Here is a 10,511-nt window from a genome sequence, read left to right as displayed (position 1 = left end):
TTTTTTTTTTAATTTTCGGTTGTGAAAATTTGATTGGCGCCAACATACCAACACCTTTAAAATTTTGTGATGGATTACGTGTTGTCGCTTTTTTCATGGACCACATTTCAAAATACATGAACATTTTGCATGACAAATGAGGTGTATTGTACCTTTTTTCTAAATATACATTAATAATTGCAACATCAGTAGTCGCAAATAATACATAAATGAGTAAAATGAAATTGTTGAGGTGGTTGAATTGTTGTGGAGGGAAGAGGAGCTCACCAGAATGCATTTCAGGAATAAATAAGAATGAAAAGGAAGGGAATATTTCATCAATCAATTCAACCTAAATAGCCACACATTGTAAATCGCTCACAAAATTGAGCACCAGCTCTTTTTCTTCTTTTTATCTGCTTCGCCAGTGCCTTGAGAATCAATCTTGACAGTTCCATTGGATCCACCTGTTGATGTTTTGTTTGTATTGGTATCCTTCTTTTCCGTAGTTCCTGGCTCTCTATCTTGTGCTTTAGTTTCCTCAGGATCAACTTCTCCAGAATCTATTAATCTAGATTTAATTTCTCTAGCAATAGTGAAGAAAGCTTCCTCTACATTAATATTATTCACCACAAACTACGCCTGAGCGTAAAGTGCAAAACTGACGAAGAAAAAATTCGGCTCGTTTTAGTAAGTCCCGGAGTCAAAAAAAATGGAGTGATTGGTCTGTGGTGTTGTTTTCTGCTTCTCACACAAAAAAACACACCAACAACACACACAACATGGAAGCTGAATTAGTGGTCATTGAAGAGGGCACTGTGCCTCTATACTGTGTAAGTAATTGATTATTACCACAACAACAACATCATCAAACAACAATTTCAACACCTACACTAATCTTTACCTCAGCTTGGTGTTTCTGATTGTGATTCGAGTTGCGAAACAAATACTAATCACGTAAGTACTAGTGAATATCGTTCACCTTGTATTGATCTCAATTATCAAGGCCAATGAATCACCAGCATTGGATAGCCAATCCACAACGAACCAGAGTACGAACAATGTAAGTATTATGTTTGTCCAGTATTCAGCAGTAACATATTTCACAAGATTCCTTCATCATCAAGCATCGAAATGAACCCTTCTCACCCATCATCACCAGTAATGACTACCTCTACAGTATGTTTCAAATTTGTTACAATGTGTTTGCTTAACTTGTTCAGGAATGGATCTTCACAGACGAAACTATATCATTTCCACCTTGCTGTCTGTTGCCTAGCACAAGCAGCTTCTCTGGTATTGTTGATGAGACACAATGTACGATAACACCAAACAACAAATGTGATGATGACAATATTTCCCAACAGAGCAAAAAACGAAAATCAAGAACCACAGATGAAGCTGCTGAAGACACTCACAAGGAATATCAATTCACTTTAGAGAAAGGACTGTTTGAATTTGTACCAAAATATAATTCCTTTAAAGAAGTACCAGATGAGAAGAAACAAATTTATGGAATTATATGGGAACAGTTCGCCAAATGTGCAAGAAATATTATTTATCAACATCTACAGATGAGATGTTCAAACTCCATCAGCCATGAAACGGTTGGATGTTGCAACCCAAACGTGTTTTATCTTGCTCTGAGGGGAACAAAGGCTAAATATTACCAATGGTATCAAGACATTTTGTGGAATGGCCTAAAGAAGAGACAGAAGTGCATTCAATTCAGATTTACTGACAGTGTTCCTCCTTTAGACAAATGCAAGCATTGGTCTGAGTTGGAAATTACTCACTCACGTCTTACACGTAAATTCGGAAAGAAGATTACGAAACACAAGATGAAAATTGTATACATTTCTCTCACATGTAATGTGGAAACTAATCAAGTGTGGACATCGTTCAAGTTTGACAAAGAATTCGAGTTTGTACAATAAAACAATTAAATTCAATCCTCAATACACTCTAAATCACAAAAAATGTAATCAAATTGAAACTTTTCATCACCGTCCACAAACCAAACCACATCTAACAACAACTTTTTTGAAGGTCAATCATATGGACTTTCAAATCAAAATCACCACACATGGTGTTCCTCTCCATTATCTTCTTTCAATGTGCAATCACCGTCATCTACCGGTTTCAGTAGCATTAATCCCGGCTCTTTTGATTCACCAAGAACATCACACCATCTTTCGAAAGAATTTATGAAGATCTGATACAACCAAACCAATCCAATTCAATGAGCTATCAGAATATCCCTATTCAATATGGAGGATGTGAACATTTATTTCAAAATCATCAATCCTATTATCCACAATCTTCTCATAATTTCTCCACAATCCAACATAACCTTGACAATCCGAACACATTATCATCTCAACCTTCACAACATGAAACCAATCAAACCAACATTCAAACACACAACAAAATACAACAATTACTTTGTCGATAAGCTAGCTTCACTCGCATAAAACAAAAGCGAGGAGGTCCACCGAGCACAGAAAACAAATTGAAAATAATTAATAATATTATTGATAATACTGATCTCAATTTCTCTCAGTTAAGCTCCAAGGAGATGCTGTTATTAAATTAAAGAACAAGAGTTTTTGCTTTTTGTTGTAATTTAATTTTTCAAGTTGACATTAATTTTCACTCCAAAAAAAATGCCTTCACCAAAGATGAGGTCGAGTATTTTAAATCACACACCTAAACTACGATTACACAGCAACAACGTGGAACAACTTTGATGTAACTTAGATACCAAGTGATCAGTACAAAAGATGGATTTTTATCGTGTAACGAGAAACTTGTTGAACGGTGTAATGACGGTGAATGTGAGTATTATCATCAACAATCAACCAATCCTTGTATAACGAAAGGCTGAAGAGAATTGCTTTCGAAACGTTAGTAACTGGCTTTGGTACAATAGGTGTGGTCATAATCAGGAGGAGGTTCACTTTTAATGAACGAACGTCAGCACTACTGAATAAAACTTTACAAGATTCTGAACCAATCCCGGAGTTTCTGCATTTCGTTGTCAAAAAATTTTTGCCTTTTTGAGTCGAATTTTTTCGCTGGTAGTTTTCTTATGGCGTAGTTTGTGGTGTCTTGGCACTTGTTTCCATAAATGGTATGCCATAACTCTTGGCAAGTTGTTGTCCTCTTTCTACTTCTACAACTCTCTTTTCAATTAAATCACACTTATTTCCGATCAACATCTTATTGACATTATCGGCAGCATGTTCTTCAATATTTTTCATCCAGTTTCTGATGTTTAAAAACGATTGTTCATCAGTTACGTCATAGGTAAGCATGATACCCATAGCTCCTCGGTAATAGGCAGTTGTGATCGTACGGAATCGTTCTTGTCCAGCACTAGGAAAGTTATTGATATTTAATGGAGTGATTAGAAACAATAGTTTCAATGTGGTGGATACGGTTGATGGATTAATTTGTTCGTCATCATAATCATGATCCAAAAGAATTGAATTTTGTAGATCCATTGTATTGTCGTAACAGATATCATCGTCGCAAGTCATTATACAATTGGAGCCACAATGAGTACAAGTCAAACAAGAGTAATAAAATCAATAGGTCAGCCATGGTACTCCATCACCATCCAAACTTACGTATCCCAAATTTGAAGTTTTACTCGTTTTCCATCTAATTCAATGGTACGGATTTTGAAATCAATACCGATAGTAGTTATGAAATTTGTAGTAAATGTATCATCACTAAATCTAAGCAATAAACAACTCTTTCCCACTCCTGTTGTTGTTATTCGTGGTGGATGATGACACGATTATAAAAAAATTAGAAATCATCATCACAATTATGATTACAATTATTTATGGTCCACCACTCGTTTATCATCACTTACCACTATCTCCAATCAGGAGTAATTTACACAGGTAGTCATACTGGGCGTTTCCACCGGAACGAGCAGCAGGTACAGACATTTTAAATTTTTTGTAAATGTATTTCAACGTTTCTTTTCGGAGTCACAATGACGATTTGTTCAAAGGGCCCCAAGGACCTACAGTTGTGATAAACAACTGAAGATAGTGACAAGTGTTGAGCAATGCAGTTGAAATGGAGAACAACTCACTACCCTCGTTTCAAAAAGGAAAAGGATGCTTTTCAAATAACTCGCGTTATAATCAACACTAAATGAGATCTCTATCTCTCTCGTATCATGATATCTTCAAAACCACACACGCTGCCTTGTTCTCCTTTGAAAAAACACCTCGCTCCCAACACTATGCTTGCTCTATCCAACCTAAAACAACTTCTAGAGATGAACTCTACTACTAACAACACATCTCAACCGACCGATGCTGTGGTTTTTACGATGGCTGATTTCAACCCCCATTCCCAGAGCGTTCCATGCCAAGTTATCAACAGTATTTCTCTGATTTGTTTCATAGCAACGATTACGCTCGTTGTGTTTCTTTTATCCAAAAAGCATATTCGGGATCATATGAAGACTAATCAAAAGATTCTCATCAGTATTGTGCTCGTACTAACTGGTTTTCAAATCGCCACTTTAGTATGTCGTCTCATCTATCGTTCCATTGAAGAATCAATTGTTTCTCAAATGGATTATCATGTAACAACATCTTTCTCTCCATCCTCAAAAGAATATATGGAATATATGATTTTCAGAAATAGTACTCTCACCACAGACCAAGCTGGAATTTCATTTGCATCCATCATTACCATGCATGTGGTTGGAAGCATTGAAGCATTCACCAGTTTGACTTGTGTGGCCATCTTGTTGTTAATCATTTCATTCGTTTCGAATGTGTTTCTCAATATTGTGGTGACTAATGATGCGAACAGAAAAACCTATCGAATTGGACTCATTGCAGTGAATGTATTAACTACCATTTTCCTCATTTCACTCATGATTGTCATCCTTTTGATTGCTGCCACGAACGGGCCTATCCGATACAAGATCATTCCAGACATTCGCTTTCCAATTTATTTAGCTGCCTTGTTGGTTGTGGTGTTGCAATTGGTTGTACAAATTTTCATTTCTTCGGTAAGTGTGTACAATATGTGTTGTAGGATATAACGAACTTTGAAACAATGTTATTTTGATGCAAACAATGTAACAATGTTAATAACAGATTTCTGCTGGATTAGTAATGGTCGTCATCAAGAAATTATCCCATCACCAGAATTCTCAAGGAGCCAATCGATCCTTCGTTAAGGTCATTATTTTGCAAGGAATGTTAATTGTGTTTACTTCAATCTTTTTATTGGCCATCGTCATTGAGATGTTAACGGTGTTTTGGACCTACAATTACATCATCTTTGATGTGCTCAACAACATGTCCATTCTCATGTTTTTATTGGCCACTATCATCATGTACTTTCCTCTCTTCAACAAGGATCATCCGCATTTTCATCAACAACACCAACAACAGCACCACAAACCAATCGAAGAGAACAAGAATGACAAACACCATTCCCTCAAATCTCCACGAGGTTCTTCACCAACCACAACAACCACGACTCAAACTCCACCCAACAGTACAATGGATATCGAGTACCATGGTATGGAGTCAGAATTGAAAGTGTAGTGGGTGGTGTGATCTATGGTCGAGGCTGCAGCATCACATCCATGTAAAATAAGAACAACACCTTTCTACCTTACAAAGAACAGTAAACAGACTAAATCACCAATAGACCACTTCAAGAATGTTCCAAAAGCTCTGCCAACGCGCCTTGTTACTGAACGGCGATTGTTTGAAGTGTCAACAACTGAAAAAAAAGGAAGTTGAATTTCTTCAAAACAGTCAAAAAGGAAGGTTTTTAATTCTTTCATATTACGATAAGGCCGGTTCTACTTCCAGTTGGTGAACATCAAGTCCTAGAATAGCGAATGATTGCATCCCATGGAATTACCTTTCCTCAGTGGTCATGGCATGATGGTGCCAACTTCAGGATCCTATTGCTTTCCTAATACTATCTAATTATTCCATGATGGACAAAGACAAGGCATAGGTATCGGTTAATTTAAGCAAAGTATGCATAAAAATCGATTCTGCCAAAACCAAGTGGTGGTCATTCTGTTGTGACACTCGTTCATGAACTTGGATGACAGAGGACAGATGTGGACAGAGTTAGCATGAACGGAATGTCAACCATGAACAACGACGAGATTGTTTTAATATATCAACCAGAAAAAACGATATCATCTCTGTCCCAAACTTACAAACAGTTCATCATCACCAACCACTCTTCTCGAGATGAGCTCAACCAATTCCTCTAATGCTGTGTTTTTTACCATAACAGATTTCAGTCCCTATTCCCAGAGCATTCCTAGTCAAGTCATTAATAGCTTGTCCCTCATGTGTTTTGTGGCGCTACTTTCTCTCGTATTCTATCTTTATTCAAAGAAGGACCTTCGAGAGCGAATGAAGACCAATCAAAAGATACTCGTGGGAATTGTCGTGGTGTTGGTGGCATTCCATAGCACATCACTCGTGTGCCGACTCATCTATCGTTCCATTGAAGAATCAATTGTATCTCAAATGGATTATCATGTAACAACATCTTTCTCTCCATCCTCAAGAGAATATATGGAATATATAATTTTCAGAAATAGTACTCTCACCACAGACCAAGCTGGAATTTCATTTGCATCCATCATTACCATGCATGTGGTTGGAAGCATTGAAGCATTCACTACTTTGACCTGTGTTGCTATCTTATTGTTGATCATTTCATTCGTTTCGAATGTGTTTCTCAATACTGTGATTGCTAACAACTCCAACAAGAAAGCTTTCAAGATTGCTCTCATTGGAGTGAATGTAGTCACTGCAGTCTTTCTTGTTGCATTAACTTTGGCTTTTCTGTTGATTGCAGTCTCGAATGGACCAATTCGATGGAAAATGATTCCTGATTTTAGATTACCAATTTATTTGACTGTCTTCTCTTTGGTAACTGTTATTATTATGAGCCAAATCATCATTTCATCGGTAAGTGTGTAGTTTCAACCATTCTTAATTCATTCTAATGTTATGAATGCATCATGATTGTTGGAAAATGGACAGATTTCCGCTGGTTTGGTCATTCACATGATTCGAAAGGTTGCTCATCACCAGAATTCCTCGGGAACAGCGAAACGTTCTTTCATTAAGATTCTCATTTTGGAAGGGATTTTAATTACATTCGCTTTTGTGTTTTTAGTAGCCATTGTGGTGTTGGTCATGACCGTCTTTTGGTCCTACAATTACATTATATGGGATCTCATGAACAACTTTTCCGTTCTCATGTTTTTATTGGCCACCATTTTCATGTATTTCCCATTGTTTGAGAAACATGAAGAGAAGAACTTAAAAGAAGGTGAGCCAACCGCTGTTCGGTCCAATTCTCAAACACCAAGATCTGCTAATCGAACGAATATGGTAGTCATTAAGGAGTCTGACGATGCTGTCTCGGATCCACACGTTTAACCAAATGTTCGATGATAACTTTGAACACACCAGACCAGATGGTATCATTCTCTTGTATTTCATAACATTCTCCAAGAGCTTGTATTATTAACAAGTCGTTATCGATAAAATTTGATTGAAAAAAGTTTTAAAAATGTCTCAACGTGTTGCCCATGCCTCTTCTCGTTTGTTGCTGGTGGGCCTCGGTAATCCTGGAGAAAAATATAAACTCACTCGCCATAATATCGGGTTCATGATTATCAATGAATTTTGCAAGAAATATGGTTTCAGTGAGTGGAGAGAATCGTCCAAGTTTAATTCCATGATTTGTGTCAAAGAACAAGCCACATTTTGGACACACAGCGAATTGAAGAACAATTTTGTTGAAAAAGAAATTCAAAGATTGAAGAGTAAATGGTTGCACGAGAGACGACGAGAATATTCTGGAAAGGATTTTAAGGAAGATCTCGTCATGATGGACTGCCCGAATTTCTCGACAGCCGATATTGATATGGCACAAATTGAGGAACGAGTGAAAAATATTATTACATATCCACAGCTTGATGTGCATTGCATGAAGCCACTCTCATTTATGAATTTAAGTGGAACACCAGTCAAGAAATATTTTGATATGAATGGCATGAAATTGAACCATTTGGATGACACGAATCGAATTTTAGTTATTACTGATGATGTGTCACAACCATTTGGAACTTTTAAATTAAAAGCAAAAGGAGCACATGGAGGCCATAATGGTCTACGAGATATTGAGGCAAAGTTAGGAACGGATAAGTATCACAGATTAAAAGTTGGGATTGCTCCTGAGAAGAATCCAGAGATGGCCAAGCAGCCAGGACAAGATTTGGCTGAGTATGTGCTTGCCAACTTTACACATGAAGAACAACGAGCATTGCCCAACCTCATTTCTAGAGGAGTCGAAATTTTGAAGGATTACATTTCATTTGAATTTAAATATGTGAAAACGTAGAAATATACAATCATTTTCGATTTCAACAATGCTTATTAGTCTATTTACATAGACCAGACTAAAATGCATGTTGAATGAGCATGTAGTTGCTTCAAACATGCACAAAAATCGTTTACGGATGGCAAAGTGGTATTAAGCGAAGTCCGAACCGTAAAGAGCTCGCTTTATCATCTCGAGTTGGTATTTGAGGAAAACAGGCCAATAGCAAGATTTTGAACAAATTTGTACATTTTTTCGTGAACAAGGGAAAGCTCACTCTCTTCTCTCTCTTCTGAGCTGTGCTAAAACCACAATAGCCGCATTAATGATAGCTTGCATAAATTGCCCTCTCAATGAAGGCGTCTGCCACAAAGCTCACAAGAGTCCATGGACATCATCATTTGGCAATTTCATTCAGAACCACTGACCCAAGCTTGGAAGAAGAGAAGGCTCTGTTAGCAGCGACGAAGCGAGAGCGCAAAAGTGCAAACCAGCAACAAGAACACTCTGTGGTGTCGATGTGCGAACCTTCCTTGCAAGTGAAAATTCAACGTTGAGCCGAAAGTGCGTGTTGCTGCAAAAAAATTCTCGAAACTCAACAACATTTTCATCATCATGTCCTCTGAAATTGGAGTTCTTGATATTGTGATAGCCTTGGTTACGGCTTTGGCTGTCTTCTTGGTGATTCGATACTTCTCCTCGCAGAAAGGAAAGAAGAATGAACCTCCTCGGGTTCCAAACTTGATTCCATATGTGGGATCTTTTGTTGGCTTTGCAAAGAACCCAGTTCAATTCATCATTGATAACAGCAAGAAGTACGGAGATGTTTTCACTGCTACAGTTTTGGGAAAGGAAATGACTTTCCTCAACCATCCAAAGATTTTGGATACTTTCTTCAAGGCTACCGATAATGAACTCTCTCTTCGTGATGTTTACAGATTCATGAGACCAGTGTTCGGTACCGGTGTTGTTTATGATGCCGATTCTACTGAACGTATGATGGAACAAGTCAAGTTTGTAAGCTCGGGTCTTACTACTGCTCGTTTCCGTGTCTTTGTCGACATCTTTGAAGATGAAATTGCTCGTAAGGTAAAGGAATTAGGTCCAGAAGGAACTGTTGATGTTGCCGAGTTGATGGCAGATTTGATTATTTTCACTGCTTCTCGTTGCTTGTTGGGTGATGAAGTCAGACAATATTTGAGCGAGAAGAATTTGGGTAAACTCTATCACGATATTGATGATGGTATTAGTCCATTGTCGTTCTTCTATCCTTCACTTCCAGCTCCAAAGCGTGACAAGGCTAGAAAGGCTGTCGGAGAAATCTTCCAAGAATTGTTGGATAAGAGAAGAGAAGAACATAAGAAGCATCCAGAACGTTTATTGGATGAATCCAAGATGGATGTTGTTGACCACTTGCTCACTCAAAAGTACAAGGATGGTCAAGAATTGACTGATGTTCACAGAATTGGTATTCTTATTGCTGGTTTGTTTGCTGGACAACACACATCTTCAATTACTAGTAGCTGGACTTTGATGAATGTCATTGCTAATAAGAAAGTTTTGGAAAAGGTTAGAAAGGAACAAACAGAAATTATGGGTTCCGATAAGGTTTTGGATTATGATAAAGTGATGAAGATGGACTATCTTGAAGCTTGCATGAAAGAAGCTCTCAGAATGTATCCACCTTTGATCATGATTATGAGAATGGCCAGAAAGCCAAGAGAATGTGAACAATACATTATTCCAAAGGGTAACATTTTAGTTGTTTCTCCATCAGTTGCTGGAAGATGTACTGATACTTACACTAATCCAGATGTTTTTGATCCAGAACGTTTGACTGAACGTAAGGAACATGAAAAATTCAAGTATGGTGCTGTTCCATTCGGTGCTGGTCGTCACAAGTGTATTGGAGAAAACTTTGCTCTCTTGCAAGTTAAGAGCATTATCAGCATTTTATTGAGATATTATGATATGGAATATATTGGTAAAATCCCAGACCCATCATACACATCATTGGTTGTTGGTCCATCACCTCCAACACGCATGAGATACAAGTTGCGTAAACAATAATTTCACTAGAGCTCACTATTGTGTCCATCATCTAGATTTTTCACTTT

The 10,511-nt window shown here is 37.5% G+C and overlaps 7 protein-coding genes across 7 annotated transcripts in view; 5 read left to right on the top strand and 2 right to left on the bottom strand.

The window, feature by feature from the left end:
- Nucleotides 1-277, bottom strand: part of C9374_014462 (uncharacterized protein) — a gene marked incomplete at both ends in the record, with an annotated part of 537 nt that extends 260 nt beyond the window's left edge. Inside the window, one exon of the mRNA XM_044690452.1 lies at nt 49-277. Coding sequence (XP_044553054.1) covers nt 49-277 — 229 coding nt within the window. The remainder of the gene's footprint in view (nt 1-48) is intronic.
- Nucleotides 278-761: 484 nt separating this feature from the next.
- On the top strand, nt 762-1,916 carry C9374_014461 (uncharacterized protein; the record flags this gene model as incomplete). The annotated part of the gene is made up of 5 exons (XM_044690451.1): nt 762-812; nt 889-936; nt 986-1,042; nt 1,090-1,158; nt 1,203-1,916. The coding sequence occupies 5 exons, from the start codon at nt 762-764 to the stop codon at nt 1,914-1,916; spliced, it is 939 nt and encodes a 312-aa protein (XP_044553053.1).
- A 1,152-nt stretch (nt 1,917-3,068) lies between these two features.
- Nucleotides 3,069-3,941, bottom strand: C9374_014460 (uncharacterized protein; the record flags this gene model as incomplete). The annotated part of the gene is made up of 3 exons (XM_044690450.1): nt 3,069-3,357; nt 3,612-3,750; nt 3,863-3,941. 3 exons carry the CDS (start codon nt 3,939-3,941, stop codon nt 3,069-3,071), a joined length of 507 nt encoding a protein of 168 aa, XP_044553052.1.
- A 521-nt stretch (nt 3,942-4,462) lies between these two features.
- On the top strand, nt 4,463-5,570 carry C9374_014459 (uncharacterized protein; the record flags this gene model as incomplete). Its single annotated transcript, XM_044690449.1, has 2 exons — nt 4,463-5,026; nt 5,115-5,570. 2 exons carry the CDS (start codon nt 4,463-4,465, stop codon nt 5,568-5,570), a joined length of 1,020 nt encoding a protein of 339 aa, XP_044553051.1.
- A 669-nt stretch (nt 5,571-6,239) lies between these two features.
- Nucleotides 6,240-7,448, top strand: C9374_014458 (uncharacterized protein; the record flags this gene model as incomplete). Its single annotated transcript, XM_044690448.1, has 2 exons — nt 6,240-6,971; nt 7,047-7,448. 2 exons carry the CDS (start codon nt 6,240-6,242, stop codon nt 7,446-7,448), a joined length of 1,134 nt encoding a protein of 377 aa, XP_044553050.1.
- Nucleotides 7,449-7,581: 133 nt separating this feature from the next.
- Nucleotides 7,582-8,415, top strand: C9374_014457 (uncharacterized protein; the record flags this gene model as incomplete). Its single annotated transcript, XM_044690446.1, has 1 exon — nt 7,582-8,415. One exon carries the CDS (start codon nt 7,582-7,584, stop codon nt 8,413-8,415), a length of 834 nt encoding a protein of 277 aa, XP_044553049.1.
- A 594-nt stretch (nt 8,416-9,009) lies between these two features.
- Nucleotides 9,010-10,464, top strand: C9374_014456 (uncharacterized protein; the record flags this gene model as incomplete). The annotated part of the gene is made up of 1 exon (XM_044690445.1): nt 9,010-10,464. The coding sequence occupies one exon, from the start codon at nt 9,010-9,012 to the stop codon at nt 10,462-10,464; it is 1,455 nt and encodes a 484-aa protein (XP_044553048.1).
- Between the last annotated feature and the right edge of the window lie 47 nt (nt 10,465-10,511).

This window comes from Naegleria lovaniensis (genome assembly GCF_003324165.1).
Source record: "Naegleria lovaniensis strain ATCC 30569 chromosome Unknown tig008, whole genome shotgun sequence".
In the NCBI taxonomy this organism is placed as follows: Eukaryota; Heterolobosea; class Eutetramitea; order Acrasida; family Naegleriidae; genus Naegleria; species Naegleria lovaniensis.
This window is presented reverse-complemented; position numbering and strand designations above follow the sequence as displayed.